Raw genomic sequence first — 26,420 nt, 5'->3', positions numbered from 1 at the left:
CTCCTGATGGCAAGGTACTCTGGATATGGCTTTATTATTGAAGGAGATTCGTTGAATATCTTCAAATGGTGCAAGAAACAACCACGTTTTTTGTGGCAACTTAAATTGATAGGCCTGGAAATTTTTGACATGTTGGCTTTGGTGACTGTTTCCCTAGAACATCTGTATAGGGAGGCAAATGATGTGGCTAATTCTTTGGCCATGAGAGGCACGGTTTTAGATGCGTTGGTAGTTGCTAATAATGTAGTTTTGTTAATGTAATTTGCTTTTATAATGAATAAATTTTGAACTTTGTCAATTTTTTTTTTATAATTAGAGATGAAACTATATTTTAAGGGGGTGCAGTTTGCAATATGTAGGTGTAGAGGTAAGGTGCACCTTCAATTTTTATCATGGTATATAATTTTGATGTAAAATGCTCTTAGGATTATCTCAAAATCTATTTTTATATCTAATTATACAATTTTAAATTTCAAAAATGGTTAAAATCAAGTAGATCAATAAACATATGAAAATCTTGAAAATGGACGGTATAGATAATATGTTGTAAAATGCACTATTTTTAATAGTTAAAATCTTTTTATTTTTCATAGTCATGCGTCTCGATGTCGAGATGATCAATCAAAAGGTTTTTCAACATTAAAATTACCTTTTCTTATAGCTTTTTGAGGGGCATCCGTAGTTCTACATTAAAAGGTAGTATCCTTATATAAACTTTTTCTATTTTAAGGTTATCACAAAGATCTCCCGTAATGAAACCACATTTCTCAATACTATTTGAAGGTGCCCTCTATTTTGATTGTTTAGAGCCTCGGTTCTATACAAACCGCACTCTAAAATATATGAAGTTTGAAAGAGGGCTTGAGTTGATGGTATGATCCGGTTCCGTCCCTCTGTCTCCAGGGTTTAAATTCACGCAATCTAGAGTCCGCAGAGGTATGTTTGCTTCCTTGCGCGTTAGGGTTTTGTTTCCTCAATCCAAATGTGTTTCTCAGGTAGAGAGAGAAACAAAATATAGGAAGAGTACCATGAGAAAAGCTACACTACCGTCATTCTCTCTCTCTGTCCATCTTGTCCATTATTTTTTTTTTCAGTTTTTGTTGCTTTTCTGTGCTTTATATGCCTATGTTATGTTTTATCCAGCTTAAAATTTTAGGGCTTCTTCCATGTTTACTCTGAACTTAATTCAACGTTTACCTTTTCCAAGGCCTCTCATGCTTAGTTTTAAGGCAATAAGGTTATATTATACAGTATTTTTTTTATTGGGGCTTCTTTAATGATCAATTTGAAATTTATTCATACCTGTTTCAAGTTCCTTTCTTGCACATTGTACCCAATAAAATTGAGCTGAAAGAAAATAATGAAGAACTTGCCTACCACCTTGATCTTTTTGCTATTTGTCTGTACTTCCTCTAGGCCCTTTATGGGTTGCACTACTATTATTTTATTTTATGTTTTATTTATTCGTAATAGGCTTAATATATGCGACCTGTCTCACTCATATACATAGTTCATTCATTTCATTTCTTTCATCGACATTCGACGATAGCATCTTTTTCTCATAGCTAAATTGTTATGATAAGATTTTGTGGTCTATCTATGCTGTTTGAAGACTTGAACTATACACTAATTACATATGTGATCATATGAATGTTATATTAAATGGATCACAATACATTTTATATGTCAATGGCTGTACTTTTTTGTGAGTGGTCTGAAATTTGTATGGACCAGATATAGTAATTTTTCAAGCATATATATGCGAAGTAATACTTTCCCATTGTAGTATACATCTGTTAGAGGACCCATGAGTTGTACTGTCACCCTATAGATCTGAATATCAGATCATGTTCACGTACTTGTATATGACTAGAAACGAAGCTACAATAATTTTTAAATAACAATACATTGTGTAATTGTTTAATTTTCTTGAAGTCCCTTGGGGAGTTCATACATATTATGTCCTCCAGCCTCATAAATTGTCAGCATATAGATTATAATGTCCTCATCATGGTTATGTATTTCTGTTGAGCCTTATTATAGTTATATTATTATATATGTACTAACTTGATACACACATACATACATACATACATACATGCATGCATGCGTGCATGCATACATACATACATACATACATATGTGTGTGTGTGCATGCCTGCATGCGTGTCTGGATAGATACTCCATATGGTTGTTTATTATACAAGGGTAATCTATTCATTACTGGTTTTGAAATACAGTAGAACTTAAAGACAACAAACACAAGAATTTCCAAAAGAACACGGGAGACCTATGGTGCCCTATACTGTTATTTGTTATGCCCATCCTGGCCAGCCCAGTAGTGTCGTCAGATAGAAAACCTATATTCGTTATATAAAACTTCAAAAGTGGATCATTGATTTTCAGGAATTTCTCCTATTTTCCATTGCATTGAAGAGCCCCACTTGAATGAATCCTTGACATTTAGCAAATCATAGTTACTGCCTTTGGGGCCTGCATAAACTCCATAGGATCTGGGTTCTTCTAGAACCACGTTCTCTTTGAGCAAAATGACAACTTCAATAGTTCCTTCCAAATTCCATATGTCAGCTTTTCTCAAATATATTCATTATAGATCAGCTGCTTGAAATTTTCCCACATGGCATTAGTTGGCGTCTATGCTGCTTCTATGTGAGATTTGATTCTCTCCAATTGGCTAGTGCCCATGATTCATTCTTTAAGGTTTGCTACTCCAATCTATCACTTCATGTCTCTATTGGTCACATGAAATGTGTGTTGTCAAATGATTTTGATCACTATGTCCATATGAGGTACTCTGCCTACGAAAGCTGTCATCTATCTCCTTCCAAATGGTAGCTAGGTTCTTCTTCTTTTTTTTTAGCTAGGAATCCAGATAAGATGGCCTGAATAAAACCAAAATTTTCTCCTTTAGCTAATTTTTGCTGATCTAAATCCATCAATGTAGGATTGTTCTAACAATTCATATCAAACATAAATAACATCTTTGAGTGGGTGGGGTTTTTTGGGCCTCTTCTTCTTCTTGTTTGGAGGGCACTTTCCCCTTCTTCTTCTTCTCCTCACTTGAAGGTTGCCTTGAGCACTCGCTTCTTCTTCTATGCACTCCATGTCGCTTGTCTAGGCGACTCCTTGGCTCAAATGTGGGTCCTTTTAGTTATGAGCGCATTAGGTGCTTGCTTAGGGCCATTTGGTGTGGGATGGGGTCTTGACCACCTAGACAGCCTGCATAGGCTGCAAGGCATGTGAATTTTTTAACGCTGCACATAAGGGAGGGAGGGAGCGAGGGATAGTGCGGGATGGGGCCTTCACTGCCTAGACGGCCTGCCTAGGATGTTAGGTGACCGAATTTTTGAACACTGCACTTGAGGGAGTGAGGGATGGAGGGAGTTAAGGGAGCGCCCACCAAATGGCATATGGGCAATGAAAGGGAGAGCCAGTTACCAGCGAGGTCAGAAGCATGGAGAGATAACTAGGGAAGAACCCTTAGTAGGCTCTCTTGGATTGGGTATTTGGTATATGCAATGTTGCCAGCAATGCCTTTACAAGATGTTAAAAGTTTATTTCATGACTTTTCAAGATGTATTTGAGTTTATGATATTGTTTGATGACCTTGTCAATTTAGGCATTAATGAAATGTTTATATATTGTATGATGGAGTTGAGCTGTGTAAGGTAACTTTGCTTTAACATCACATTAGTTTTATTTTGAATCCATATACAAAATGCTTGCATCAGCATGGCTTATGTTTGTTGCATAGGCTCACCATGACGAAGGAGCCTTCCAAAGTTATTCATGTTCGTAATGTCGGGCATGAAATATCTGAGGTAATTTGTGTACTTTTTCCTTTTTTTGTTGAAACTATTCTTTATAAAAACTCTTGACATATATTGGTTTGTGAATTTTAAGATGATTTGCTTCAATTGGTGCAACCTCTTGGTGTTGTCACTAAGCTTATCATGCTATGTGCTAAGCATCAGGCAATGTTAAAAAATTCGATCGCTTGGCTGCCTAGGAAGCAGGGAGGCCAAAACGCCTGGTCGGGGCCTAGGTGGGTGCCCTAGGCGTCCTTGCTTCTAGGTGCCCGCCTAGGTGGCCCCTTAGAGGAACTTGGCTGATGGCAGAAAAATGCCCTTGAGAGGGGGCATTTTTGGGTTCTTGAGATTTTTTCCCCCTATTAAAGGGGAAAAGGGTTTCGGGAGATATTTGAGCCCACTTGTGCATTCTAGAGAGAGCATGAGGATGATGCCCCACTGTGCTTGTGTTTGAGAGAGAGATAAAGAAAGAGAACAAGGACGATGCCCCATTGTGATTGGTCATATTCTATCAAATATAGGATGCAGTGTTTTAAAATGCGGCTGCATCGTCGCATATGCGGCTGCATCAGGTGTTATGCGCTGCCCAGCTCATCGCACATGACCGCATATGCGGTTTGGATAGATGCGCATATGCGCTGCATCCCTCCGCATCATAGCCGCATCCCGCATCGACCGCATCATATTGCATGTGCGGTCCGCCATTTTTTTTGAAACTAAACTCCACGGGCAGGGGTAATAAGGTCATTTGACCCCCAAAAAATGAGGGGAAAGGGTTTAGTGGAGTATTAAAGCCCGCAAACATCATTTTTCAGTCACATCTGTGGCTTTTATTGGATCGATTAAATGAAAAAAAAAATTGGCAGAAATTTTATTTTGTGAAGTTCTTCGATTTGTGTATTGGTTGATGCTTAGTTGTTGGTTTGTATCTTTTGGGTGTTGATTTGAGGAAGTTTAGGCGAACTTGTGACAACAAATCGAGGGTTTCAAGGGCCGTGAAGGTAGCTTTATGAAGCTAGTTTCAAGTTTCTAGTTTCTATCAAGATATAGTGGATACAAAATCTCCGACAGTTGATACTTTCGGAGTTAATGAATAAACTAAATACATACTATCACATATATCACTTTCATATTTTTTTTATGCATTAATCTATTTTTTTAGATTTTTTTTTATATTTATTGACCGCATCGTGACGATGCACCCGCATTTGGACTGCATCGTGCTACATCGGTCCCCCCCAACGCATACGGCCGCATCCCGCATTTCAAAACACTGATTGGATGTAGAGCTCTTTTTTATTTTTGATGTTGGTTGCCTTTGCTTAGCATATTTCTGAAAAGGGTTTCTACAATTGGCATTTCTTATGAAAAAATATCCTTTTTGGTTGTCATTACCTTTAGATGAAAAGCACTCATTCTTTTCTTCATACCTAACTTTATATGTATGTGTCATGAATGACATGCTTAAGTGCAATGTTCTGATCCTCATTAAATGTCATAGAGGCTTAGACTAATGAAGCCTTAACTCAAGAGTAAACCATCCTCTTCATAAATGTATTGCCTAATGGGGAAAAATATGTTCATATGCTACTGTAAAAGCCTCATATGAAAAGGCACCAATGAACTATCATATGTAATTAATATGATAAATTTTATTGTCTGGTTTATTTAAAAAAAAGTTGGTGTCAGATTTTCTAATATGGTGCACTGGAATGTTTGTTTATTCTGGATCTAATGGGAGCTGAATGTCATGTGTCTATTCTCTTTTCTGTGCTGCTTCTGGCTACTTCTCTCTATTCATCCTTCTCTCTTTTGTTGGCGTCCCTCAGGATTCACAACCAAACCAAGTTCTCTTAGTTACATTTCATCATCAGCTCTATCCTATAACAGACGAAGTTCTTCACCAAGTTTTTTCTCCCCATGGATTTGTTGAGAAGATAGTGACCTTTCAGGAGGCAGCTGGTCAGTTTCGAGTTTCTCTCTTTCTTCTTTCCTCTCTCTTCTTTCTGTTCTTGAAGATTGTTTGGATGGATGGATATGGCATGTTTCCCATCCGGAATGGTTCACAAAATTCTATTTTTGTCATTCGCATGGTGCTTGTGTATGCTAATATGTGGATGCTATTTTTGTCGTATGTTTTGAAGCCTTGATTTGATTAGAGCCCATGAAGATCCCGCTGCGCCTTTTGTTAATTGCTTTCATGCTTGTGCTTAGTTATTGTTTTTAATGTTGTTGCCACTTTGATGCAGGGTTACAGGTTCTTATCCAGTACCAGGATTGCCAAAGTGCCACCCGAGCCAGGACTATGCTGCAAGTATGTACATTTTCATATTTCTTTTTATTATAAGTTGGGTGTGGTTATTGAGTGCTTTAGGCTTAGGAAGCTGAACACTGGTGGATTCATTTTAGCAAGGGCACAACATTTATGATGGTTGCTGTCAACTTGATATCCAGTTCTCCAATTAGGTGCTTGTCTCAGCCAATTCATTCAGGTTGGGTTTGATTTAGTCCCTTCCTTTAAATGATCAGCCAAAATTACAAAAGAAAATGAATGTAATTTTCAAGGTTTCAAAAAACGCTAGCGCCTGGCACCTAGCACCCAGCGCCTAGGTGGACCCCCATAATGTGAAAAATTCTTTCCATATATGTGTATGCATATATTTGTGTTAATTTTGCAATGTTTTGCATTTATATGTATTGTAACTAACTTTTTTCATACAAACATTTCACCTGTTAAGAATAAACATGTTCAGAACTTCAAATCATAGAGAATTTAGTGAAGACTTTTAAAAGTCCATATTGTATTAGTCTCGAACTCTCCATATTCCACAATCACATGGACTCCAAGTCAACTAACTTACAAAATATAAAACCATTAGCCCAAAAAGGCAAAAACTCCCAAATGCAAATTTCCAAACCAATATGGTGCAATAAAGATGAAATCCAATAGAAGAGAGAGGACATCTTCATTTCTCTATCATCAGCAGTCAAAAACATAATCAACATCATTACTTCCATCCCCATCTGAATCGAGGCTGTCATCATCATAATCTTCATCCTCTTCAACATATTGCTCTTCTTAGTTTCTTCTGAATCTACCTCCTCCTTCTCTATCTCCCTGCCTTGTGTGATATACCAGCAGCAGTTGTTGCTCGAGTGGCACTCTTAGGATCAGAAGCTGGACCCGAAGCCTCCTCGAACATATCCCAGGTCCAACCCTCCTCCCCAAGAAGGACCTCTTCAATACCAGGGTCTTCAACTGACCACTATGAAGCATTTTCCTTGTCTTCTGAAATGATGGGATCCCTCTTTCATTGCTTGAACTTCTCCTTGAGCGGCTGATTCTCTCTAACAAGTACCAAGTCATTGAGCTTCCTTTGCTTAATTCTGCTGACAACTAGAATAGCAAATTATCAAACTCAAGACCACTGGGCTGCAATTTTTTTGCAACCTTTATAATTAATTTAAGTATTTAGCATTATCATAAACAATTTTAGCAAATTTAAAATATAAATTATTATTAGGAACTTGAAAGAAAATTTTCAAACAAAATATATTATCTTGATCTGATTTTCTCCTCTCTTAGTGCCATTTCTTTCCCAAATGACTTCAAAGCACACTTATACAAGATGAGTTTTTCAGTTGATATCTTAAATTGGATTTCTGAATCGCGAACTAATCTCTCAAGGCACTCATTAAAGCCATCCGTAATTGTATCGTTTCTCTCAATATCTAAGTCAACATAAGAGAACTTGGGGTTCAAGTAGTACTCTGCTGCATGCAATAATCTATGAAGCTTCCCATCCCACTTGTCATTTGTAATCTGCCAAGTTGGGCGGTACTGGGCCTCCTCATTGCCCAAATTCTCTGCAATCTCCTTCTTAGCTCCTTCACGTGCATCATATATAGCATCAGCCATGTGTAAAACCTTCACCAAGCGTAGAAATACTGTTATCACTTGCTTTATTCCATGCCAAAAATATTTTTAAAAGAATAATATTGTGGGCCTTCTTTCCCTTGGCATCTGTAGACCACCTACACTTGCTCCAATCCTTTGAAGCGAACATAGTCCTCAACAAGATCCTCCTTTTATGCATGCTCCTTGAGACCAAGATAAGTAGTGGCAAAACTAGTGACCCTCACTAGGTCCCTCTTCTTTTGTAAACTTGGGCATCATGCTAAGGGTAATGGTGCGACTGTATACGAAGATTGTAACCTCCTTAGCCTTAGAAAGAATTCTTCTAAGAGTAGGAATGTCACCAATGCCCTGAAGCATAAGATCTATGCAATGTGCAGTGCAAGGATTCTAAAATATGAGGCCTCTTTTGGCGAAGAAAATGAGCTGTAGCTAAATTAAGAGCAACATTATCTTTGACCACTTGAATTACGTGCTCTCCCAACCTCCTCAATGCTCTTATCAATAAAAGAGAACATATAATGGGCATCATGAACCTCAATAGAAGCATTACAAAAAAATGTACCCAAGGAACAATTTACCAATAAATTGATAGTACTCCTCATATCAGTCCATAAATCGGTCATTATGGAAACCCCAAAGTGAGCTCATCCATCCTTATTGGTCTTGATATATTCCTTAGTATGCTTAACCTCTTTCATTAGTAGTGGCTTGCTAAGCTCATATGGACTTAGGCCTTTAAACCTTGGTCCAAATTGGCCAATTGCTTCCAACATTGTATTGAAGCTATTCAATCAAGCAGTATTAAAAGAAATGTCTGCAGGGTAAAAGCCACTGAGCAATATACTTAATTACCCTTGCTCAATTTTCCTTTTTAAGTCTAGTTCTTGCTTTTTCCTCTTACTTTTCCCTTTCTCAATTACTCTCTTGTGGCCCTTTCATATGAGGCCTCTTAGGCTCGAAAGCCCTCTTGCTCTTAGAACTTTGAGGGACCACCACCTGGCCTACCCCCTTCTTCATCCTTATCAATGTCATCATCATTAAAAATATTGATCCCTGCTCTCAACTCTGTTATATCTTTTTCCTTTGTTAATCTTTTATCTTTTTCAGCTTCTAATGTACTTATAAATCTCTTTATTTACAAGTTTGGGAAGCTTTTACATGGAGGCACATCACCTTTAATATTGGCAAGATGTTTCGTGAATCTATTTATGCCGGTATTAGAAACATGTCCATAAAAGTTGCACATAATTTTGTTTTTGTCATTTTCATCCTGGTTAACACAATCCTTCCATCCCGGATCTCCAACTCTTAGTAGACCCCGTAGAAGTTACCTCAAATCCAAAAAAAGAATCTCAAATACATATTATATACTAACCTTTTTGCCTAATCTCTGCTCTTCGATGTTCGTGATGTCAATCGAGCTACGACTCACGTCAAAAGTCTCCTAATACCTCCACCAGCACCTTAACAAAATTCCAATAAGAAAAGATAAGCTTTTGGATGCTTCAAACCTCAAATTTTTTTTTTTCGATTCACATAAATAAGTGTAATAAACTGATGTAGAGCTTATATGTTTTTTTTTTTTGGTTTATACCCCTCAATACTCTTTTAAAATATCTTTGTCGGTCCAAATTACATGAAATGCACTTAGGGTTCACTTCAAAGACGGAAAAGGGCGCACAGCCTTGGGCACCCAGGACTAAGCGTGTGCCCTAGGGCCGCTTGGGCACTTAGGAGGGGCCCTTTTTTCAAACACTAGTAATTTTCCAAATTCATTAGTCCTTTCAGTCTTTTAGAGTTAAGTGCAATTCAATAATGAAAGATCTAGGTGAGTTAATTGCTCTTTGTGGATTTTTGTCCTTAGCCAGATGCAGATGGTTGAGTTTTAGAAGGATAATTGCATGAAATATTTTTGGTAACATCCTTTCGAGCTCATGATATTGGCTGTTTGATTTGTTATTGTTTACAGGGATTTTGCTAATCCACCTTTGCCCAATGAACAGAAAGGCATGCCATCGGAAGGAGTCTTGGTATACATTATGCTAGATATTTATGGACCCATATCATAGTTGTTGGGATCAGGAGTGCGAATGGTACTGAGATCGGTATCGGGAGCTGGGGATCGTGAATTGCTAGTAGATTTCTATGTTTGGGAACGCCATCAGCACAATGCATGTGTTACGGATCGGGATCTCCAAATGTTAGGGATCGAGATTCCAACCCTTTGGGGATCTTGATCCCATGTTTTTGGGGATCTTGCTACGAACCGTAAAGTGCATGATAATTTACGATTATGTTTACTCATTAAAATAGGGACCTCCTTATTGATGGCAAGCATGCAATGCAACTATATTTAAAAGTATAGTTGTGATGCTAGCAGGCTATAAACAAAGAAAATCATCAGTTTGGTGGTTGTCTTGGTCTTTAACATTGGGATCGAGATCCCTAACAACAGGAATCCAGATCTCTATCAGGAGGGATCGAGATCCCAAAATTTAAAATTTGTGATCCCTAAGAGATCCATTCTAAGAGCGACAAAATTGAGATCCTAGAAGGGATGCCTACCAAAGTTGGAGATCCCGGTAACTACGACCCACATTTGTTTGATGCATCGTTCAAGACTGTGTTTTAGAACATTCTTGCTATCCTTGTGTGAAATATTCTTTGTGGTTGTGTGATTATCTTTAGATGAAAAGCACTTATTCTTTTGTTTATACCAATGTTAATAGTTACGTGTCATGAATGACATGATTAAGTATTGGACCTTATTAAATGTCATAGAGGCTTAGACTGGTGAAGCCTTAACTTTAGAGCATGCCATAGAGGCTTAGACTGGTGAAGCCTTAATTTTAGAACAAACCATCCTCTTCATAAATCCATTGCCTAATGGGAAAAATATGTTCATATGCTAAGTGGAAACCTCATACAAAAAGGTACCAATAAACCATCATATGTATGGGCGCGGTTTGTATAAGGTTGTGACCTTAAACAATCCAAAAAAGGTGCACCTCTAAATTTTATCATAAGATGCAAAATTAGTATGAAACTTTTTTAGTGTGGTCCTATTATCTATTTTCATCTTTAATTATGAATTTTTAAACTTTAAAAGTGGTTCAAATCAATTAGATCTATAAACATATGAAAATCTTGAAAATGGAGGGTCTAGATAATGTGTTGCAAAATGCACTATTTTTGGGACGGAAATCTTTATTTTTTTACGTACTCATACATCTTGATGTCGAGATGATCAATTAGAGGGTTTTCCAACATCAAAAACCACCTTTTCCAATGGATTTTGAGGTGCACCTTAATTCTACATTTTAAGGTTGCGACCTTATATAAACTTTTTCCAATATGTATTAAATATGATACATTTGATTGTCTGGTTTATTTAAAAGAAGAAATTGGTTGTCTGATTTCCTGATAATGTGTTCTGGAGGGTTTTTTTCTTTTGGATGTAATGGGAGGTAAATGTCATGTTTCTCTTCTCTTTTTTGTACTTCTGACTTCTTCTCTCTATTCATTCTTCTCTCTAGTCTATTTTCTGCTGGTATACTGTTGACGGGCCTCAGCATTCACAACCCAGCCGAATTCTCTTAGTTACGATTCATTACCTGGACTATCCTATAACAGAGGAAGTTCTTCATCAAGTTTTTTCTCCTCATGGATTTGTTGAGAAGATTGTGACCTTTCAGATGGAAACTGGTTAGCTTTAAGTTTTCTCTCTTCTTTTCTCTCTTTTTTTTCTGTTCTTGAAGATTGTTTGGATGGATGGATGTGGCATGTTTCCTGTCTAGAATGGTTCATAGAATGTTATTTGTCATTCTCATGCTGCTCGTGCATGCTAATATATGGTTGCTATTTTTGTTGCATGTTTTGAAGACTTGATTTTATTGGTAACCATGAAGATCCTGCAATATCTTTTGTTAATTGCTTTAGGCTTTAATGTTGTTGCCACATTGATGCAAGATTTCACGCTTATATCAAGTACGACACTTGCGAAAGTGCTGTTCTAGCTAGAAACATGCTGCAAGTATGTAGATTTTCATATTTCTTTTCCTTATAAGCTGGGTGTCTTTATTTAGTGCTCTAGGCATAGAAAGCTGAACACTGGTGGCTTCACTTCTGCAGGGGCGCAGCATTTATGCTGGTTGCTGTCAACTTGATATCCAGTTCACCTAGTAAGTGCCTGTGTCACCCAATTCATTCAGTTTGGGTTTGATTTAGTCTCTTCCTTTACATGATCTGCCCAGATTATAGGAAAATGAAATGTAATTTGGTCCTCAAGTCTTCTAGAGTTAAGTGCACTTTAATAATGAAAGATCTAGGTAAGTTTATTGCTCTTTGTGGTTTTTTCTTAGCCAGATGGGGATGGTTGAGTTTGAAAAAGTATAATTATGTGGAATATTTTTGGTAAAATCTTTTCAAGCTCATGATACTGGCTGTTTGATTTGTCATTGTTTGCAGGGATTCCACCAATCCATCTTTGCCCAATGAACAGTAAGGCATGCCATTGCAAGGAGTCTTTCTATACATTATGCTAGATATTTATGGACCCGCATTTGTTTAATGCATCATTTAAGAATATGATTTAGGAACATTGTTACTTAACCGATTGAGAGAGAGAGAGAGAGAGAGAGAGAGAGAGAGAGAGAGAGAGAGAGAGAGAGAGAGAGTGGCACGTGCTCAGCACGTGTCTGAAAGAACTTGTGGCACTAATGGGAATTATATTGGTATGCATTTTTCGTTAATCTCTATGTTAATTTTTTTGGGGATATATTTATAACAAATGAAGAGAGAAGCATGGTAATGGAGATTTGAAATAAAAAAGGGAACTAGCAGATTGAATTATGACACACTAGATAACTTTCGTAAGACTTTATGATTGTTACTCACCGTATATATACATTATAATCATATAGTCAGATCAAATTTTGTGCGTGCTTGTGAAGAGGGAAAACGATCGACTCTGTGCATATCCCATATATGAGGAAATCCAGACAAATTATAAATGAAAAAGACCAGTGCTCCTTATCCATTCATCTTTTCATCGTTTATTATAGTGATTGATATATGGAGACAGGATTTGAATAGTCCATTGAGGTTGTTTGGGAGTTTGTTATTTAATATATTAGAATATTCAAAATAGTTTCTACTAAATCCCATTTTATAGCGTGGTAGAAAAGATTATTTGTTTTGAGTGGAAGCTAAACACAGTAAATTTATCTCCCCTTCAATACATATTGGAAAATTGCTTCATGCTGTGTGGACTCCATTTCTACATTTGCGGTCCTTGAGGTATAAAGCATCAATTTTAAAAATGGATGCAAATAGGTGGTCTACTTAAAAACAATTGAAATTTACAGTCCAGACATTTTTTAATAGAATTATTATTTTTAATTTTCAAAATCCATCTCAAAAATGGATTTTTAAGAGGTCACTCATTTCTACATGGACTCGTATAAACTGTGTCAATGTAAATTTCATGCATCAAAACAAAAAGAAAGAACTATTGTTTCATTTGGGCTGGACCGCATTTGTACAATATGCAGTCTAGAGGTATAAAGCATCCATCTTCAAGATGGATGCAAATAGGTGGTTTATCTAACAACAATTGTAACTAAGTCCAAATGTTTTTTTAATATAAATATTATTTATAGTTTTTAAAATTTATTTATTTATTCATATTAATGATTATATATTCTCTAAAAATTAAGATCAAATTATATTTAAAAAATATATTAATTGTCAAGCTTGTATTTCTACGTGTGTGGGCTTGGCTGTATGCTAACTGTGTCCAATACTTAATTGCTTTCTAAAACCAAGCTAGGATAGGTTTCATTATACCAAATAATAAAAATCCAAAAAAACAAGTAAATAAAGAAATATATGTCAAATATATTTATGAAAATACATTAATATTCATTTTATTTCATAATAAAAAGACCAACGGGGCTACGATGAAAAAGCCCCAACCAAATAACTCCTTATGGAAACTTTGTCGAAATTTTTGGTTTCTGTTGAACCAGTTCGCTTTAGAGAGGCAACCGGTTGTAGAAATTCTGGTGAACCTTGGTAACTATTAGAGAGGAGAAGGAGATCGCTGAGGCTAATAAGGTGAGGAGAACTGTGGTGGTTGGTTCTTTCAGCCCACCTTCCGATGATATTTTTGGTTCGAAGTGATTGGCCTACGAGATGATGGGTCTATCGTATCATCCAAAAGTGAGAATTCTGGGCCATCGAAGGATAGGTTTTATTTTGAACTCTGAGGAGGATGCCAGGTATGCTCTTGGAAGGAGGTTCTATTGACTTCGTGGTAGGCTGATGACAGTGGAAGAATGAAAGCCTACGGCACATGGTTGTTTTATTCAAAAAAGGGAATGATGGATCCGTCTATGGGGTGTACCTTTACATGCTTGCCAATTGCCGTTATTTCAAAAGCTTATTGTTTTTGGAACTATCCAAGAAGTTGATCATAGAACTGATGGAAACCCGGATAGAAGGTTCGTTCGACTAAACATTTGGAGATTTACTGATGCACAAGCCCTGAGTAAGATCAGACTACAAGTGGGTCCTTACGTTATTTAAATTCACAAAAGTAGTTGAATTCTCGACATGGAAAATGGATATCGTATCTTCAAGAGTTTACCTTCACTATTTGCTATAAGTCAGGAGCTATGAACAAGGTCGTTGATGCACTTAGTCAAAGGGCCTACCTTCTTCAGACTCACACATATGAGGCAGTTGAATTTGAGAATTTACCTCAAAATTATAAAAATGACCCCTATTTTCAAGAAATCCTAAAGAAATACTAAACTCAAGGGACCTATCTAGATTTCATCCTCCATGAAGGCTTTTTATTAAAAGGAAATCGCCTTTGTATACCTGAGTATTCCCTTTAACTTAAAATCATTTATGAGCTGCACGGAGTTGGTCTAGGGGGACATTTTGGTCAAAAACAAGACCCAAGCTCTTGTAGAAGTGTTTATACTCGAAATTGCGCGTAGGGGACTACGCTCCCGCCTTAATTTCAGGTGCAAACAAATCGATAAATTGGTAAAGTATGAGGCCCGTCAAATAGCACGAGGCTACCTATGAAAGATGGATGATGTATGAATGGTGCTAGCTGACGACGAGTATGGATAGTGGAATGGTTCGTCGTTTTATGAGCATAGGTGAAACTCACTGAAGAATGATGGAAAAAATGAAGGTGGTGCACGCACACGAATGGGTCGGTTAGGGAAGGCATGCATGAAGATGCAAGTAAAGGGCGTGTGCCCGTATGTGGTGGCATCTTTAAGGTCATGCCTCCTGGACTTAGGCAAAGCAGTTAAACGCCATGCGGCTAGGACGTGCACTATGGTTTAAGGTCATTTAGCTTGGATCGTAGTTATGCAGTTTAAAGTCATGCAATTAGGACCATGTAGTTTAAGGTCGTGCAACTAGACCACCGTTACAGTTTAAGGTCATATAGTTTGGACCATGCAGTTTAGGGTCGTGCACCTAGACCACGGCTGTGCAGTTTAAGGTCGTGCAGCACGGACCATTGTGTGGGTCTTCATGTAGGTGAAGCTGCATGGGGATAGATCTGTGGACAACAATCTAACTCCCTGGGGATAAAAATAACTAAGGCTATACACAAGCAAAGAGCTTTAGTTGAAGATGGTGGCCATATGAGGAGTGGTAAGCGGAAGCGAACTTCACTGGGGATTAGGAAGAGAAGTGTGACTCCCCAGGGATAATGAGTAATGGTATGTATGTAACTCTGTTGAGAATGACAGGCCAGAGCATAGATGTAACCCCACTAGGGGTTGAAAGGATAAGAATGACCTTAACTCCATAGGGACAGTGGGTCGCAATGGGATGTGACTCCTATTGGGGATGTTGGTGTGAAACAGACTCGCTGGGGATTGAAGGGGTAAGCACGATCCCCTTTTTCTTTTGGATACCCCTATCTCCACTGGGGGATGTTGATGAAGTACACCTGGCGAAGAGGTGGTCAATTTCATAGTTAAAGTCATATGTATGGACTATTTATCATGCTGTGCATTACCATTTTAAGGTCTTGTAGATCGGACCATGGCTATACATTTTAAAGTCATGCAGCTAAGACCATGCAGTTTAAGGTCATGCAACTAGACCTTCGCTACAGTTTCAGGTCATGTAGTTTGGACCATGGTGCTAAGCCTTTTAACGTCATGTGGCTAAGACGTGCGCTATGGTTTAAGGTCATACAGCTGGACCGTGGTTATGCAGTTTAGAGTCACGCAACGAGAACCATGCAGTTTAAGGTCGTGCAACTAGACCTTTATTATAGTTTAGGGTCATATAGTTTGGACCATGTAGTTTAGGGTCATGCATCTAGACCATGAACGTGCAATTTAAGGTCATGCTGCACAGACCATTACAGTTTTAGGGACTCCATGGGGAATAGAGTCATCACTGGAGACTCGACTCCCTAAGGAGTGTGATTGTGATGCAGGGAATAAACTTTCTGAGGATGCAGAATGATGGTCCAGGTGGGAGTTCCATATGATGCGCACATCACTAGGTGTTGGATGGTGCACGCGGCATTAGTCCCTGCGTGAAGCACACGAGGAGTGCACAATGTTACCCTCTGGTGAATAATGCACACAACGTTAGCTTCTTGGTGAAGTGTGCGACGCTAATCAAGCGTGGCGTTGAGTTGTGCGCGGTGATGACCATGGATGGCAATGCCTTGTGGGGGCCAATAGTGATGGCAAATTAGAAGGCCCGGCCACTGTGGTCTTTTGGAAGCCAAGTCCTCCAGCACAACAGTGAAGTCCATGTTGTTTTGGAGGAAGGGAAACCATCATGGGTCAGTTCCTGGCCGGTGAAGTCTGCTTGTATGTCAGATGAATTGAAGCTGACTCGAAAATGGTTGGCTTCTTCTTTATGATGAGGGCATTTCTTTTTATTGCACGCACTGCATTTTAAGAACATATCAGGGATAATACTTCTTTAAGTATCACCCATTGATAGGGGCCATCGCCTCTTCTCCATCAGAGTTTGCCAGTATATAGGCCTCATTTGGTGTGACCTTTTTTACTATGAATGGACCTTCCCACTTGGGTTCAAACTTTCTTTTGCGGTGCTCGTGCATGACAATCGGTCTCTTGACTGCTAAGACTAGATCTCCATGGGTGAATGAGCGAACCTTGACAGACTTGTCAAAGACTCTCTTCATTCTCCTCTAATTGAGCTCACTGTTTTGTTGGGCCTCTAGCCTCTTTTCATCAAGAGCATTCAAGTCCTGATAACGAAGCTGGACCCTCTCATCTTCGGTCAGTCCCTGATGTATAGCGATATGGAGTGAGGGTATTTGAACCTCGAGGGGTAAAACCGCCTCACTTCCATAGACCAGGGAATAAGGAGTATAGTTTGTAGCATTCTGAGTAGTTGTGCGATAGGCCCACAGAGCTTCAAGAAGCCTCTCATGCCAATTCTTCTTTGACTTTGAAACTGACTTCCAGAGCACCCTGCATAGGGTTTTATTGAACACCTCAGCTAAACCATTGGCTCGAGGGTAGTACATGGTTGAGTACTTCCACTAAAAATCGAACTGGTTAACTAAGCGATCAACATGATGGCTTCTGACCTGAGGGCTATTATCATAGATTATTCGGTTTGGGATCTCAAACCGATATATGATATGGTGACGCACGAAGTTAGCCATAGTGATCGCTGGAACTTGCTTGAGAGGGACCGCTTCAGCCCACTTGGAAAAGTAATCTGTTGCTGCTATAATGAGGGCATGACCCAAGGCAGAAGGAGGATAGATGGGTCTTACAATATCCATACCCCACTAGGAAAAGGGCCATGATGTCACTGTAGGATGGAGAGGCTCGGGGGGCTGATGAATGAGGCTTGAGTGAATTTGGCACACCTGACATCTTTTGGCATAGTTTTGGGCATCAGCCACCATTGAAGGCCAATAATAGCTGAGTCTGCGTATGCGCTCGTACAGCTTAAGGCAGGATTGATGCAGCCCACAGATACTTGAATGCACTTCTTTGAGTAATTTGCTTGCTTCTTGTGTATCGATGCATCAGAGGAGAATTACGTCAAATGATCAACGAAAGAGAACATCCCCATCAAGAAGGGTGTACTTGATAGACATCCATCGTATACCATTGTGTTCCGCCCGATCCTCAAGCAGCCTTCCATGCTTTATGAAGTTCATGATGGGGTCCCTCCAATCTTCCACCTATTCAACCTCTGCACATATCGCGTTGAAGAATTCAGGCTCCTGCTTCTCAGTCTTGGATTCTTTACTTCGGGACATTTCCTTCTCTGCCTTAATGACATCTTAGGTAGCAATGAGTGTTCTGAATGGATAAGGTGGGCATTTAGGGGAGACATCCCTCTCATCATCTACATCAACTTCGGTTCTCAAGTCGACATGTCTCTATTCTGTTACCTAGACATACGTGGGCCCTGATGAAGACAGTTGCATGGTGGCCCCAAGCTTTAAGAGCGCATTGGTCTTCGAGTTTAACCTTCTAGGGATATGACTCAGGGAAAATCATCGAACTGGGCTATAAAAGAGTTGACCGTGTCATGATAAGTATTGAGAGTATCATTCCTTACGTCATAAATCCCCTTAAGCTGCCGAATGACCAGCTCAGAATCGCCAAAGATGTTTAGTTACTCCAGGTCTAGCTCCTAGGCGATCTCCAATCCGACTATGAGAGCTTGATATTCAGCTTCATGATGAGAAAATACCTCTGCAACTGAGAAGGATAGAGGAATCATTCCACCATTGGGAGTCAGGAACACGACTCCGACACCTCCTCTATTAGATTGAAATAATCTGTCGAAGTACATCTTCCACGTCAGAGTTAGCACCACATAGAAAACTTCTTCATTTGGGAGATCACTTGATAGGGGAGATTCCGAAGGAACTGGGTGAGCCGTGAGAAAGTCTGTAAAGGCTTGACCTTTGACTACTTTATGTGGTACATATGTGATGTTCAACTCCATCAGCAATAATGCCCACTTAGCTAAGCATCCTGACAAGCATGGTCGGGTCATAAGGTACTTGACTGGATCCGCCTTTGAGATTAGTTTGACCTCGTGACTGAGCAAGTAATGGTGGAACTTCTGTACCGCAAAGATCAAGGCTAGGCATATCTTTTTGATGGGAGGGTAATTATTCTTGGCTCCCTGCATCCTGCGGCTGAAGATAATAGAGAGTTGTTTCTTTTCCCCCATCATTGTTTTGCACTAGGAGTGCCTTGAGTGACTCATCAAGAGTGGTCATGTATAGGATGAGAGGCCTTCCTAACACTGGCGTAGAGAGTATTGGATGATTCCACAAGTACTGGTTGATGTCATCAAGTGCAGCTTGGCACGTCTCATCCCATATGAAGGGAGTGTCCTTCAGCAGGTATGAAAAGGGCTTGCATTGTCCTGAAAGGTTTGAGATGAACCTTCAAATGTAGGCCAGCTGTCCTTGGAGAGACCGCCGTTCATGCAAGGTTGTAGGCGGTGGCATATCCTGGATTGCCTTGATTTTGACCGCTCGATCTCCAGCCCACGGTACCTCACAATGAACTCTAAGAATTTTCCTGAGTGTACGCCAAAGGCGCAATTCAAATACCTTTTTAAGGTCTTGTATGTGAGCGTCTTTTGTTTCAGATTTCACCACCAAGTCATCCACATAGCAATCGACCTCCTTGTGGATCATATCCTTGAAGATGGTCGTCATGGCTCGCCGGTATGTGGCACTGACATTCTTTAACCCGAAAGGCATCACAGTGTAGAAAAAGACACCTTTTGGGGTAAAAAATGCAGTGGCCTCTTTATCCTTTGGTGCCATTCTGATCTGATTATAACCAGAATTCCCATCTATAAAGGAGAAGATTTGGCAATGAGCCATCGAATCGACAAGCATCTTGGTGAATGGTAGGGGGAAGTCGTCCTTGGGGTAGGCAATGTTCAGGTCGTGAAAGTCAATACAGACCCTGATTTGGCCATTTTTCTTCCTGACTGGGAGAATATTTGCCAACCAACTTGGGTATTTTGGCTTCACGTATGAATCCAGCTTGCCTGAGCTTATTCACCTAGGCATCGATCTACATCTCGACGTTGGGTCTAAACCTTATTGATTTCTGCTTCATGGGTTTGATAGTTGGATCAATACCGAGACGATGAACAACAATCTAAGGGTGTAGACCGGGCATCTCATGATAACGCCAAGCAAAGACGTCTCAGTTAGTTTGGAGGAGGGCGATATAACTTTCTTTCTCCTCTGAGGACATTTTTGTGGAGATGAAAGTTGGCCTCATCTATTAAGTTTATCTCTTTAAGCTCATCAGTTGAGGCCTAACCACCTTCTTCCCACTCTTCAGGAGCTTCTTGCAACTCTTTGTTAGGGGATTCTCATCAATCTCGAGTGCAGATATCCATGATCCTGACATTTCAACTTCTAGGAGGGTCCCAGTGTGAGAGAAGGCTTCCAATTCCTGGCTGGACCAGGCAATGAAAGGGTCAACCTCGAACGTGGAGTCCATGGCATCATGGCTAAGGTTACTCAATATTTGCCCCGAGTAGGGTGGCTCTTCATGAACTTGGATCATGTGACAGGCCTCATGGGAATGGGAGCTCGAAGATGGCTCGGTTCTAGCTTGGGCTGCCAGGGCATCGACGACTGTCAAGAATCCTGCCGCCTAGGCCAGCATCTTTCTTAGGCGCTTCCGTTGCGACCTGCTAATGTTGGTTCCTTCGAGTTCTTTGTTTGGAGTGTCGAAGTCTGAGCACTGTCGAGCTGAACCTATAAAATATATAGAAGATGAGGGAGGAGAAGAAGAAGAAATGGAGTTAGAACGTTCTGGGAAGCTTTTCACATCGTCGCCAGAATTGGATGTGTGTAGGAGGTATTTTAGGTCTTGCCCAGGCTATGACCGTTGAGGGGTGCTTTTAGCGTCGTCACCCGTCTTGGACGAGTCTCGAGCAGTTGATGACTCAGGGATGTCCACGTGGTCGGACGATGGGATAAGGCGAGTTGCGCTTGGGATGAAGTCCCGTAAGGTCGGCAGTGGGGGGAGAGGCCTGAGAAATTCTTCATCAACTGGTGGCTGAGGGATGTGGATCCTTTGGCAGGCTAACCTGGGTGGTCATCTACTTCTGGATCCTTGAGGAGGTGTTTGGTTTGCCTTATCTGGCTGGTGAGTAGTCCTAGCTTGGTGGACTACCTCATGCTTCATGGACTTAAGCCTACTTCCCCCATGGAAGACTTCCCATGGCTGAGAAGTCGAGGGCTCTGAAGGGTCCAGTGTATGCTCATAGGGGGCATGTAGTGGGGCTTCCTCTTGAGCGGGAGCGATGGCTTGGAAGTGTTCTGGGAGGACGACACAAACAATGTGGCCTTTCTGGACTTTCTCCACTATTACAGCTTCGAACCCAGAGCATTCTTTCAGCTCGTGGCCACATACTTGGTGATATGGGCACTAGAGGTTTTCCGTACCCTGGGCAAGATGCTTAGGCTGCCGGGCGGGCTTGGTAGTGACGAGACCTTGTTGGAGCATTGCCTCAAAGAGGGCTTGCAGAGGATCTGGCTCAGTGCTTCCCTGGGCTTGTGTCGGGAGTTCTTCTTGCACTGGTGGAAGAGGGACTTGGGGGTGTCCTTCTGGGTTGCCATGAACTTCTTGGCCTTGCTGCATCTTCTTTGCTAAGAGCTCATGGAAGTCAGTGCATTCGTTCAAGTCGTGACCTCGTATCAAGTGATAAAAGCACCAGGGGTTCTCAGTTCTTAAGGGCAGGAACTTGGGCTGCCTTGTCGGCTTTGGCGTGACGAGTCCTTCTTCGAGCATTATGGAGAATAGTGCACGGAGTATAGTGGGTGCTTTGTCATCTTCTTGGATTGTCACTATGTGGGAAGCCTCTGTTGCCCCTAATGCTTTCTTTAACTCTTCGAGCTTTATCTGACCCTTATTAATGAGGGCTTCGATAATGTCTTTGAGCGTATAACAGTCTTGAGTGGGGTGACCTACTCCTTGGTGATAAGCGCAGTACCTCTCGTGTGTCTCCTGCCTGGCCAGCTCTAGGGTTTTGACCTCTGGCAGCTGGATCATGTTCTGCTTTAGCAGTAACTGAAGCAGTGCAGGAACCCACTCCTTTTCGAAAGGGTACACCTTGTTTTGGTGCTAGATCCAGAAGTCATTTCCATTTATATTCTTAGGAGGCGGGACCCTATTGTAAGACTACTGCTTGGCTCTGGCCTGAGGCGTCTATGCCTTGGAGAGGTCCAAGGTTTGAGGGGCAGCGTTCTTAGTGTCAGTCACGGTGACAGTCGCACTAATCACCATTTTTTACTGGTTTCCCAAACTGTTGGACTGAGAATTCGATCATGGGAGTGGCATGAAAGGTTGCCAACTCTCTCCATTGGGCGATGAACTTGTCAACTGGCTCACCAGGGACTTGAGTCAAAGTGAGGAGCTCGATGATCTCAACGTTTCTTTGGACTTTGTAGAAGCATTAGTAAAACAACTGCTCCATTTCTTGCCACGTGTGTACTGAGTTTGGAGGCAGCCGAGCATACCACTGAAAGGATGGCCCTTCGAGAGTCTCGACGAACTGATGAAGGAGGAGTCGTCTGTCTCTCGATAAGCTGCTTGGAAGTAAGCAGTACGCTAGTGAGGGGATGTAGTATCATTGAATAGGGGAAGCTTTGCTTACCTGGTTGATACACGAGGGGTACGGCTTCTGGTAGAGTAGCGCCTCTTGGATGCTCAGGACCTTGTTCTTGAGACTGTGGGTCACCATAGCATTTATATCAACTTGAGAAACCATGCGAGAAGCAGAGTTGTCTTGGGAAACCAGTGGGGGAGTTTGCCAGGGAACTATGTCTTCCCCAGACGGGGGTTCTGTCTCATGGTGAGAAGAAGGGGACCTGGAGGCTTCTAAGCGCTACATCTTTTAGAGGATGGACTGCATCATTGCCTCAAACATGTTCATCCGGTATTCTTGGGTGTCATCCGGCTCGTTGATCACCGACACTGACCGTTTCTTCTGGAGGATCAAAGCCAGGTGGAGTAGTGGATTGCCGAGGTTGGCGAGTCGTGCGAGGCAAGTTGGTTTGCTGGGCCTCAACATGCCTCGACTGGACTTGAGCCTTGTATGCCGAACGTGTGAAGACCGGTTCTTGACGGTCTTGGGACTGTGATTTCTTGACAGTAATCACCGAGCAATTTCTTGGACTTGCTCAGGTTCTGGTATTCACAGAGGAAGAAGGGATATTGTGGCAAGAGGGCACCAAGAGTGGTAACCTCAACTACCTTAGTGGCCTCTCTAGTCAGGATCTGCAGGCCTCTCTTCTGCTTAATTCTGAGGCTGCTATGGACTTCATTCTAGAACCGAGCTAGAGATTTGGACTGTCTCACCTTTCTTGAGAATACGAGGGTTGTGTCCATTAGCTAGAGCAGAGAGTGGGGTCCAAGGATAGAGGACAACCTAGGTTGTTGCTTTGGAGGCTGCAGGCTTCTGTCCGATATCCAGCCGTTGCCCTGAATTCCCTTGTGAGGCCCGGGTGTATGCCTGACTTGATGCGGCTGACTCAAGATGGTACTCTTAGAGAAAAATTTTGAGTATCAGGTCTCGAGATGCTTGCCTGGTGAAGGAAGAGTGGTAGAAGAAGGGATTGGTTCATCACTCCACCTGAGTCAGGATTGGGGATGCCTGCAGAGCTTGTGCATGTGCACGATTAGGGTTAGCGGTTCGGGTGACTTGGGGGTCAGCCCGAGCTCGGTCAGCTGGTTCGACCTTAGGAGGTCGAGACCCACGAGCTTGTGTCTGTGAGGGATTGTGCTGGAGCCTATCTCTCATAGGGTGAAGCTGTGTGTGTTGAGAGGGAGGACAGAGCAGTTGGCCCTTGTGTGCTAGAGCTGGCACAGAACTGGCGCTGCCTCGAGCTGTGGGATGCAGATGCATGACGCGTATAAGGTTCTGCCCGAGAAGGCCTTGCCTTGGACGCAAGCTCAAGGCAGCATGAAAGTTGCCCTGAGGTGTGGCTTGAGTGGATGGACCACGAGCCTTTGGGTGTGTGCGAGAGGTGGGGGCCGCAGGATCTTCCCATCGATGTGTCAAGCCTATAGGCATAGAGGTTCGAGGTGGTATAGGAGTATGAGGGGTTGCCTTATGACGACCCTCAAGAGGGATGGAAACCTACTTGGCTTTCGCAAAAGTAGATAGCGCAGCCTTCTGGAATACCTCAGCAATATGACCGACAAGGCACTTTCCAGTAGCAGGGTGCTTGTTGTGTGTGGTAGCAGTTGTGCTACCAATGCAAGGGGCATTGGTGGAGGGTCCACCAGGGCGAGGAAGCGGGGAGTCAGGGACTTTTAAGGCTCTTCTTGCAAAAATCTGAAAAAGAACCTTGGAGTCGGAATGTGAGTCTTGACACAAAAGGAATGTCAAGAAGGAAGCTTGAGCAATTCGCTTCCCTGGGATGGTCATGAGAGTGGGGATGAGAAAATCCCCAACTCGGATGAACGGGTTGAATAACCCAGACGCTAAAGAATGTAGTGCAGAAAGTAAAAAGTGATACTGATCAAACAAGAGCGAACTGACAAAAGGGTAATAATTCCCTAATGGAGTTGTCAAGCTAGTTAGGTGCCTTGATCTCGCCTCCTTGGATCTTGGTGATCGGGTGACACGTGTCTCGGGTTGGAAAAACCTGGGACCTGAGATTGCTTTATCGGGAACGTCGTTCACAGAACAAGGGTAAGTATCCAACTAGTGAGAGAGCAATTTTAACGTGAGGTGGGACCAACCTCATATGGGTCCGTGACTTACTCGGGCTGACTCGTATGGGCGCCCTCTTAGATCACGATGGAAAGCCTCCCAGTTGCTTCAGCTGGTAAGGGGACAAGACTAGCATAATAGCTGGACCAGTACAATGACTGACTCGTAGTGGTAGCAAGACGAGCATGTTACTAGGACCAGCACAACAACAATACAACTTGAAACCGAGGCTGATACGACTGTCTTAATCTAGTGTGGCAGCAAGACATGCATGGTACTCAGGACCAGCACGACAGCAATATTGCTCGACAGCCAGACCGTTATGGCAATGCTAGGTTGAGTCTACCCTTAGTCAAGTGAGAAGAGAAGAGAATGAGGAGGAAGCGCGAGACGATGAAGAGAAGGGATCCCTACAGCGCTTAGGCATTGCCATTCACAGCCGTGGAGTAGCAGTGTCACAGCCCTTGGACAACGCTAGATACTACTGCTCACGGTTGGAGGGTAAGCAGTAAACTATAGGCGGCGCTAGGCATCACCATTGGCAACACAAGAAGGCAGTACACCCTTTCACGGGCGGCGATAGCCTCTTGTAAAGTGCACGGAGATAGCCACTTGTGAAGCATGCGACGATAGTTCACGACGATGAGCATGGGATGTAAGAGAAACCTGCAGACGATGATGGGCACCGAGCGCATGAAAGAAGCTTGCGGACGACGATAGGCACCGAGCGTGCGAAGGAAGCTCGCGGATGGTGATAGGCACCAAGAGCACGAAAGGAGCATGCAGATGGTGATAGGCACCGAGCGCGCGAAGGAAGCTTGCGGACGACGATAGGTGTCGAGCGCACGAAAGGAGCTTATGGATGACAATAGGTGTTTTTGCGACCCTTTGTGGGCGGTGATAGGCATCGCCGTCTGCGATAGGCACACAACAAGGGAAGATCCCTATGGGCGGCAATAGACATCGTCGTCTGAGCTTATTGCAGAGAGGCAAAGACGAATGAAGAGGAAGAGGAAATAACTCGCACATGGCGCTGCCATCACCATGCACGACCTGTGAAGCCACATGAGGGGGAAAGAAAGAAAGAGGCATGCACGACACTGCCATTGCCGTGCATGGCCCCTGAGAGAAGCTCAGACGAAGAAGAAGAAGAAGGAGAAGAAAGAGAAGAAGAGAAGAAAAGAAGAGAGAGAAATATGTACCTTGAGTCTAAGGGTATCGGTCCAAAAGTTTCTCTCTCCTTCCTCTCTCTATCTCTCTCCAAATGTGACCCGACAATAAGCAGGAATGGGAATTTTATTAAGAAAAAATTCTATGTGGCGAAGGGTCTGCGTACAACAGTAGTGCACGATATATATAGAGTTGTGCCCAAACATGGGTGGATTGATCAAAATTAAACCTAATTACTGAAAATTAAGATTTAATTGAATTAAAAGATTGCCCCTTCCTATCAATTTATGGAATTCTAAAATAGTCCCTGTGTTGCCCTAGAACGTGCGTGATCCTTCATGGATGATCTGGGGTTGTTCTGATGTCCGTTTGATCGAAAGTTGATTGTTTTCTTATAGGGCTCCACATGGCGATCGATTTGATACCAACTTCGAGCCATGGATTGTGTTTTTAAGCCACGATCATGCGACTTGAGATGTGGATGAATATTGAAACTTTAGATCAATAGTGTGCTTGTTCCTTGATGTTTTTTTATGATTTCTTCGCTAGATCACACTGAGCATGTCGTCACAATCGTGTGGCAACAACGACAACTGGATTTCATATTCGAACAAGGATTTTGCAACTTTAGAGTTTTGGCCAGAATCTGGAATTCCAGCGCTGGAATTTGTGGTCACTTCATCGGCTTCATGTGCAAAGTCTGACCGTTCATCATGTACAGAGTTCGGACCAGTGAT

General features: G+C 41.8%; 1 protein-coding gene across 1 annotated transcript; it reads left to right on the top strand.

Annotated features, from left to right (window-relative positions):
• Positions 1-925: 925 nt before the first annotated feature.
• On the top strand, positions 926-12,504 carry LOC105421016 (polypyrimidine tract-binding protein homolog 1-like). The gene is made up of 8 exons (XM_020670137.2): positions 926-995; positions 3,776-3,842; positions 5,660-5,792; positions 6,080-6,144; positions 11,286-11,454; positions 11,632-11,782; positions 11,881-11,930; positions 12,217-12,504. Exons 2-6 carry the CDS (start codon positions 3,783-3,785, stop codon positions 11,763-11,765), a joined length of 561 nt encoding a protein of 186 aa, XP_020525796.1. The 5' UTR covers positions 926-995; positions 3,776-3,782; the 3' UTR covers positions 11,766-11,782; positions 11,881-11,930; positions 12,217-12,504.
• Positions 12,505-26,420: the final 13,916 nt, after the last annotated feature.

This window comes from Amborella trichopoda, chromosome 10 (assembly GCF_054954075.1).
Source record: "Amborella trichopoda isolate Santa Cruz 75 chromosome 10, AtrichopodaSantaCruz75HAP2 v2.0, whole genome shotgun sequence".
Classification (NCBI taxonomy): domain Eukaryota; kingdom Viridiplantae; phylum Streptophyta; class Magnoliopsida; order Amborellales; family Amborellaceae; genus Amborella; species Amborella trichopoda.
Note: the sequence above shows the minus strand (reverse complement) of the source record. Positions and strands in the feature narration are given on the sequence as shown.

Excerpts from the sequence above, each read along its gene's own strand:
- LOC105421016 (XM_020670137.2), top strand. The coding sequence starts at position 3,783 with ATGACGAAGGAGCCTTCCAAAGTTATTCATGTTCGTAATGTCGGGCAT. Across the intron at positions 5,793-6,079 it reads GACCTTTCAGGAGGCAGCTG|GGTTACAGGTTCTTATCCAG; the intron begins GTCAGTTTCGAG and ends ACTTTGATGCAG. Across the intron at positions 11,455-11,631 it reads GACCTTTCAGATGGAAACTG|ACTTGATTTTATTGGTAACC; the intron begins GTTAGCTTTAAG and ends CATGTTTTGAAG.